The sequence below is a fragment of the Phalaenopsis equestris genome, unplaced genomic scaffold (assembly GCF_001263595.1).
Source record: "Phalaenopsis equestris unplaced genomic scaffold, ASM126359v1 Scaffold000002, whole genome shotgun sequence".
NCBI lineage: Eukaryota > Viridiplantae > Streptophyta > Magnoliopsida > Asparagales > Orchidaceae > Phalaenopsis > Phalaenopsis equestris.
The window spans coordinates 48,104,861-48,113,105 of NW_018164444.1; the positions used below are offsets into that span (position 1 = coordinate 48,104,861).

Here is an 8,245-nt window from a genome sequence, read left to right on the forward strand (position 1 = left end):
GGGCGGTGTAATTCTCAACAAAGTGGAACCACATCTGATTCTATGAAAGAATATTTTATTCATGAAATTAAGTGCAAATAAATAAGAAAATATACATTGTTGGGCGTAGAATTAGAGATTTTAGGGTGACATACTAAAATCCCCAATTCAGTCCTAGTATTTAAGAACTAAAATGAGAGTTAGCCTTCAGGGGAAGGGAAGTGGGAGCTCTGGAGCGGGAGCCAGTATCCTCCTAGCCTAGCCATGAATTTAGGGACTAAACCTTAGATTAGTCAATGATTTTCTATAACATTGAATCAGTGTTGAGAATTAAAATTTCTCTCATACATTATTTAATGTATCTCATTCTTTTACATTATCCAATTCGCTACATAAGAATAATATTTTTAATATCTTAAAGTTCTCCAAACCAACTCATCCAAAAAGGGTTATCTTTAGAATTTTATTTACATTTAGGAATAGTTACTATCCTTACATTTAACATTCGCATTTAGGAGTAGTTGCTAGATAAAATATCATTTTAATCGACGTTCCAATCTAAGGCTTGATGTAGTGGACTAGAACTTTGACTAAAGACCTCTTATCTCGCTTCCCTGTGTGATCGATAAACGGGACTCTATTAGATCCCTATATTTATTGAGTGATACATATACTTGCGTTTATATTATTGTGATTATATAGAATATATAAAATTAAGCATATAAAAAAGTTGCATCATTTAGGTCAAAAAAATTTTCTTGTTTTTGTGGTGGAAAATTGGAGCTTTGAGATGGATTAAAGAAGCTGAAACTATGGGGATTGGTTGCTTAGAGTATGGGAAGAAGTTTGTTGTTGTGTGCAACAATTTTTAGAGATTGCATGTATGGTCCTCCTTTGGGAGCCCTCGGGTTGGCTTCTTATAGCCATGGGGAAGCCATGGATAAGTTTGAACTCAATTGGAGGGGAAGGGAGGTGGCTCATGATGAGTTTGAAGATAAACTCTTGGATGAAGATAACCATGTTGAGCTTCCTAATGGTGTGCTCATGATGAGCTTCAATTACGGTGAAAATGGTGGCTATGGCTAGAAGGGTGATGAGGTGGATAAGGACCCCAAAAGTGAGCTGGCTCAAACATTCCATGTTAATCCAATGAGGGTGAAGTGGGTGCCATGTGTGTAGCCAAGTATCCCTCCCTCATGACTACTTTTGAAAAAGTCAAAATTGGTGGCTTTAAGTGTCTTAATGGGTTTTCATGGGTTCGGTGTGTCATGGTGGGCTTTATGAGTTAGGGGTAACCCAATAGTAATCCTCCATGGGTTGGATTTGAGCTTAAGCATTTAGCATGGGCTTAAACTCTTAAGTTGTCATGTATGGATTTAAGTCACCATAAGAATAGGTCATAATTTTAGGGCTTGAATCCTAGGTCTAATGAGTCCTAATTTTCATTCTTTTCATGAATTAAATATTCAATGAATAAAAAGAATTGAAAATTTAATCAAAAGGCCAATGGTGTAAGGTTGACCAAGTGACCAGGGTTGACCTATTGGGTCCCAAAGTTGACGAATGGACAAAGTTTGACTAATAGGGTCCTAGAGTTGACAAAGGTGATGATTAGGTTGGTCATATGATAATGTTTTGACCATATGGTAATTCGACCAATTATAAAGTCGAAGTGGTAATCATATAGTCAAAGGTTGACCAAATGGTTAATGTGGTGACCATACTGTCCAGGGTTGACCAAAAGGTCAATGAGATGACCATTGGGTTCAGAAAGAGCTGCTTAGAGATTTGGTCTAATTTTTAAAGATTGTGGACCCTAGATGGGTTCAAGAAGTAAATATTGGCAGACTCCTTCCCAAGACAGAGTTATTCAAAGTCATTGAATGACATATTTCATGATATACATACAAAATGAATGAGATTCTGATGCTGTTAGATTATTAATGCAATTAACAGTTACCCCCCAGAGATTTTACCTAGTGACCCTGAGATAAATTCTAAAGAGATAAATGATGAGCAATATAAAGTTATGGAACTAATATTTAGAAGAGAATTCAAGGATATGTTTCAAAAGAACTTTAAGTTGAGAGATAAGGATAAGGATATTGAAAGACCAATGGAAGAAATTCTTGAGGAATTAGAAAGATATATAGAAAGACCACCTCCATAATTTACTTAGTACAGTGGGGAAGAATTAGAAGATAATTTGAAAGATAAGTGTAACCTAAAAGAATTTGATCCAGAATCTAAATTATCTAGAGAGAATCCAATCCAAAATTTTGGAGATCATGAAGTATCATATAAAGATCCATTTCTTATAAATTTCAAGGATGATATTAATATGAAAATTGAGAAAATTACTAGAAGAATATTGGATCTAGAAGGAAATATGAGGAGCAAGGATATGAGGAAGAGATGAAAGAAAATTTTAAATTTGAGGACTTTGTAGGAATCCCTAGATCTGGAAAAGATTGGGCGATTGATCAAGGATTACTTAATTGGAATTTTGATCTAAGTGGAATCATTTGTCGGGTTAGCGACGTTAAACCAAGCGCTATATGAGAGGCAACCCATAGTTATCAGTGTGGTTCAGTTTAGTGTCATGATTGTTAGTGTTGTATTGTGTTTGCTTTAGTGTGGATTGACCTCTTTGCTTGATGTTTGGTAGATGGTTGGATTGTTAGTATTTTGATTTGTTTTTCGTGTGTCATGAGAGAGATGATTTCTTAAATTATTATTATGATTAGACTTGTATGTTCTCTTGTAGTAGTTGGGTTGACGGGTCCACTACAACTCGGGTCTCACCCGAACTTGAGTTTTATAAGAGACATTATGAATTTTAACAGTGACAGTTCCATCTCATATTTGTTACTTCTTTTCTCGAGCTTTATTTTCATTTGATAGGAGTCGCGAACCTATTTGATGAGTAACATGTGGATGATATTACGCTAGCTTTATAACTACTAGAGGTACTTAATTATGAGATATAGTGATGCCTAGGGCTGGTGCTTGAGAACCAGTATATCTGAGATAATTTTATCTTTGGGATTAGCATCTATAAAATCATTTATAAGTACCTAATATATCTGTGTAGTGATTTCATTAGAAATTGGATGTAAGTCAAAGATATGCGATGAGTTAAAGGAAAAATTGACCTCATTTATCATGTGTTTTTGTGTTTGTGTTACAATAATATAAAAATTTGGAGAACACATAAATATATATATTCTTATGACAATACCTATCCCTCTTGTTAGACCTTTCTTTTAATTTTATCAAGCATGTTTAGATTACATTTACTTTCTAATACATGTTTTCTATCCTGATAAATAATTGTAGATGTTTTTTATAAACCTTTTTGGTAGAAAGAATTTTTAAATTTTTTTTCTTCCTACTTATATTTTCTGTACTAAATGCTATACATGTTAAAAATCAATTTTAGCAGTTACGAAGAAAAATAAAATTTTAAAGTGAGTATACTTCCTTTTAGTTTAGTATTATTTCATGAATGTTTTAGGCTAGATTTACTTTCTCCTGCAGTCATTCTATCCTGATTATAAATGTATATGAATTTGATAGGATGTTGTAGTAGTTATTAGATTCAACTTTTACTTTTTCTTCCTGCTATATTTTACGAAATTGATTGCAAAGTATTTAAAAATTTAAGTTCGGGGGGAAGAAAATTTTCTTTAAAAGAATGAGAGTAAGTTTTATTTGTCCTCAATTAGCTATATTTTAAAATTTTAATTTAACATGACCTTTGGTATTAGAGGATAAGTTTTGATAACTATATTTGTGTTTCTAAATATATAGTATACTTAAATAAAAGTTTTCAATAATGAAAGTTGATTTTAGAGTTAAGATATTTGGTACGAAAGAATAAGACAATGCTTTTTCTAATTAAAGTAAGGAATGACTGGAGGCCATTATACGAGCCCGGGTCATCCCTTATGCGTCTAAGAATTTGAGTACCACACCCTACACTCGGGGAGATTCGAACCCCACAATAAGGAGACTTAAAACTGACAAGCTGATGCCTATATATATTCAGATCAGTTGGTTGAGCATCTGTTTGTCAGTTTTAAGTCTCCTTGTTGTGGGGTTCGAATCTTCCCGAGTGTAGGGTGTGGTACTCAAATTCTTAGGCGCATGAGGGACGACCCGAGCTCGTATAATAGCCACCAGTCATTCTTATATATATATATAAAAGGAAGTATCTAAATATGTTTTTATGATATGATTTATACTTTATTGGATTCAGATTGAACTAGTTTTGGCATCATGGGGTATGTTTTGTCGACACGACTATAAAGTTGTTGAAATAGGGTCCTGTATTATCATCAATTTGAATCTGGAATATTTCTTATTAAAAAAAGTCTTAAAATTTATGCATATGATAGAAATTTGTTGAGGACCCTGTCATTTATATATACATAATGCACTGAATTTTTTAATATCATTTAAAAAAATATCAAAATTATTTACCATTAGAAAGTGAAATATATGTTTTCATGTAAAGGATATGATATCAAAATCTTATGAATGTGAAATCATATGGTACATGCGTAATTTTTCCTTGTAAAAATTAAGGATTTGAGGACTGCATAAATATTTTAAATAGATTTTTTTTTTTTTTTTTGCAGCTAATGATATTGGTGGATGATGCCGGAGAAGCATATCCGCGAATTGATCACTCGCCATGGAATGGCTGCACCCTCGCAGATTTGGTCATGCCCTTTTTTCTCTTCATTGTTGGTGTGTCAATCGCTCTCGCTTTTAAGGTTAGCCCACGCATCCTTTTCTTTCAATTTCATTCTAAGTGAAATGGATTTGATATGGCCTTTTTTTAAGAGAAACTGTTGAATCTTATTGTTCTTTATTGAGATTTTTTTGAACTGGCATAGATCTTATGTTTCAGTGAGTTTCAGGCAGTTTTCTTGATTACGCTTGATGGAATTTGGGAAATCGAAAACAATTTCCAGTCGAAGAATGTCATGAACTGAATTCTAATAATTTCTATTTTCAATGGTTGGCAGAGGATTTCTAGTGCTCCTGATGCAATCAGAAAGATTATCACCAGAACAATCAAACTTCTATTTTGGGGAATTCTGCTTCAAGGTAGGGGACGTAAATGTGGAATATCAGAACCTAAGTTCCCTTTCTTTAGTGTTTTAACAAAATATTGATTAATGGGTGCATTTGCTGTAATTGAAGGTGGATACTCCCATGCTCCTGATGATCTCTCCTACGGAGTTGACATGAAGAAGATTCGCTGGTGTGGCATTCTTCAGGTTCTTACTTCTGACCCCAATCCTTTTATTCCTTTTTTCCATTAATGATTGTGAATCCCTTTAGAAATTTATTGTTTGAGCAGAGAATAGCGCTGGTGTACTTGGTGGTCTCTCTCGTTGAAGTCTTCTCATATAAGACCCGCCCGAGGGAGCTTGGCTCAAATTTTTTCTCCATCTTTAGAGGATATAGGTGGCAATGGTAACAAAACGCACTTTCCCTGTGATTTTTTCTGTTTTGCTGGTTCGATAGATTGGAAAAATATGGAATCCACTCTTGCAAACCGTCTAACCTGAAAACCTAATTGTTATATGAGTTAATTGCTAAGGTTTATTTAAAATTGGAATTAATAAATTTTACAAGTGTTGAATCTTGAGAACTGGTTAATTTCCAATCAGTATCTTCCTTCATAATTAAGTCCTGAATACTATTTGGATGCAAGTATTTGTTCTTGTTAAATCTTTAAATTCTACACCTTCAAATCATTCCACCAGTATGGACAAATCCAGGTAAATCCTAGATTTATGAAATCTATAACACAAGGGGCTGTTTGGCTGGTGCTTTTAATAGGATACATCACCGGATTTGCTAAATTCACACATACACCTAGATGTGGGAGTTTTGTGGATTTACACATTTACAAAATCCAAGTTTGCCTTCCATTTGGATTAGATCGCTGGTTCACTAAATACAGGAGTTTGACGGATTTATGGATTTACATATTTAAGATTTTTACAAAATCCTGTTAATGTTAAATCCTAATTGCAGCCAAACAGCCTCTAAAACTGTTTACTGGATTTAACTTAATTTCAGCCAAAATCCTTTATGAATCAATAGTGCAACCAAAACAACACCTAAATATATTAACTAGTTTCTAGACAGCTCTTTCTTTTCAGCTTTCTTGTTTTCGTTATTGAGAAACTAATGGGGTAAAAAGAAGGTTTTTAACTTGAATTATTTGTATATGTGAAAAAAAAAATATCTTTGCTTCATCTGAAAAACTCTATTTGCGGTGCTTATGTAATATGAAATTTTATAATTGATTAGGATGGCCGGTTTCATTGCATTTTCAGTCTACATGTGTACAACATTTGCACTTTATGTTCCAGACTGGAACTTTGTCTATAATGATGGAGAAACAGATGGTGGAAAGACATTTACGGTATGTTTCATGGCATGCCTTTGCATGTTCTGAATCTGATAATCACATTTCCTTAAAGCTGCATTCACATACATATTACCCAATTCCCATTTATTTACATATCTAACACCTAAACTTTACTTTTTTACATTTAGACCGCCCAAATATTTCACATGTCATAAAAAATACCTCTATGTTTACTTTTAAAAAGTGAAATACTCATTTTTCATGCATAGCTAAGGTGGAATATATGTAAAATTGAAGTCTAGCTCTTAGATATGTAAATACAAAGGAATTAAGTGGTATGTATGTAAATCTTCCATTAAATTAATATATTAACGATTCATTTTCAGGTCAAATGTGGCAAGAGAGGACAATTAGGTCCTGCTTGTAATGCAGTTGGTTATGTTGATAGGCAAGTCTGGGGTATAAACCATCTCTATTCATGGCCTGTATGGATACGATCTCAGGTATATTTGCAGCCTTCTAAACCTTTTTAAATTTACAAAAATTTGGAGTTAATTTTGCAAGGCATCATTTGCTTGCTTGTCTTTTGGAACTACAGACGTGTACTAATAGTTCTCCATACTCGGGGCCTCTTCGTGATGATGCTCCATCTTGGTGCCTTGGTCCCTTTGAACCGGAGGGCTTGTTAAGGTTTATCTGAATATATTTTTGTATATTAGAATGATTTATGTTTTTTGTTTGTTTTTTCTTATCATTTCAGCTATTTACTTGTTTTGCTTATTTTTGTTTTGTTTCAGTTCAATATCAGCAATCCTTTCAGCAACTGTTGGTGTCCACTATGGACATGTTCTGATTCATTATAGGGTAAAGTCGTAAAATCATTGAATTTTTAGTTTACTAACATAAAGTGATGGTTGTTAAAGGGATCCTGGTATCTTTTATATGTATCAAAAAATTGAAATTAAAAATATGGTGTGTGTGTGTGTAATATATGCAATATATACAAGTTTAAATTGCATTTATTTATGTTTTTTTCTTAAAGCTATAAAGGCATGGAAATAATGCTTTAAATAAAAGCAGAAGATTCTGAAATTGAAAGTTTAACTAGAAGTTGATGGAAATTGACATTATAAAGTTTGGGTATGTAATGAAAATAATAGAAAATTTTGTCAGCTTGATGCAAGGTAAAAAAATTAAAATATATAAAAATTTTGTCAATCAAAATAAATTGCTTGCATGCTAAAATAGAAAGTTGAAAAAAGAGCATTTTACGAAATATGGAAGACTACTATGCAAAAAATTTTCTATATATTTGAATTTCAAAATAGTGAACTTTTCCACACTCTTGATATCAGAATTCGGGAAGTTTTCTTCATACATACATATTGTTAGTAAAAGAGTATAGCTTGTAAACTTACAAGACTAGGAATTTATACAACATTACAACTCTCAAAATATAGATGATGCTTGCAACTATCAAATAAAATTAAAAGTGAGTGACATTTCGGAGTTAGCCAATAGTATGATATGAATGCTTTTTACTTGTATTATAATGCAGACTGGACACGAATATGGCTCATAGTTTATAGCATGGTTTTAAAAACTGGACAAAACTGATTGGTTCGGCCATTTCAACCATGAACTTGTTCTTTGATTGGTTCAGCCTAGACCCAACACTGCTTCTATAAAAAACTTGTCATAATCGAGGTTGAACATGTCCAGTTTTTACTTTACCAGCTAGTTCTAATATTGATCACTTTTAGTTTTTTTATTTTAATTGAATCGTAAAAAATTAAAATAAATTAATTAAAATGGAGAAAACCTTATGTATTAAATTTTTTATTTTGAATAATAGTAAAATGGTTCATA

The 8,245-nt window shown here is 32.7% G+C and overlaps 1 protein-coding gene across 1 annotated transcript; it reads left to right on the forward strand.

Moving 5' to 3' along the window:
* Window positions 1-4,529: 4,529 nt before the first annotated feature.
* Window positions 4,530-7,240, forward strand: LOC110037845 (heparan-alpha-glucosaminide N-acetyltransferase-like; the record flags this gene model as incomplete). The annotated part of the gene is given in 9 exon segments (XM_020742578.1): window positions 4,530-4,536; window positions 4,623-4,760; window positions 5,016-5,097; window positions 5,194-5,270; window positions 5,354-5,469; window positions 6,316-6,430; window positions 6,763-6,879; window positions 6,975-7,066; window positions 7,174-7,240. Coding segments are annotated over 9 exon segments (807 nt in total), but the record flags the coding sequence as incomplete, so codon positions are not given.
* Between the last annotated feature and the right edge of the window lie 1,005 nt (window positions 7,241-8,245).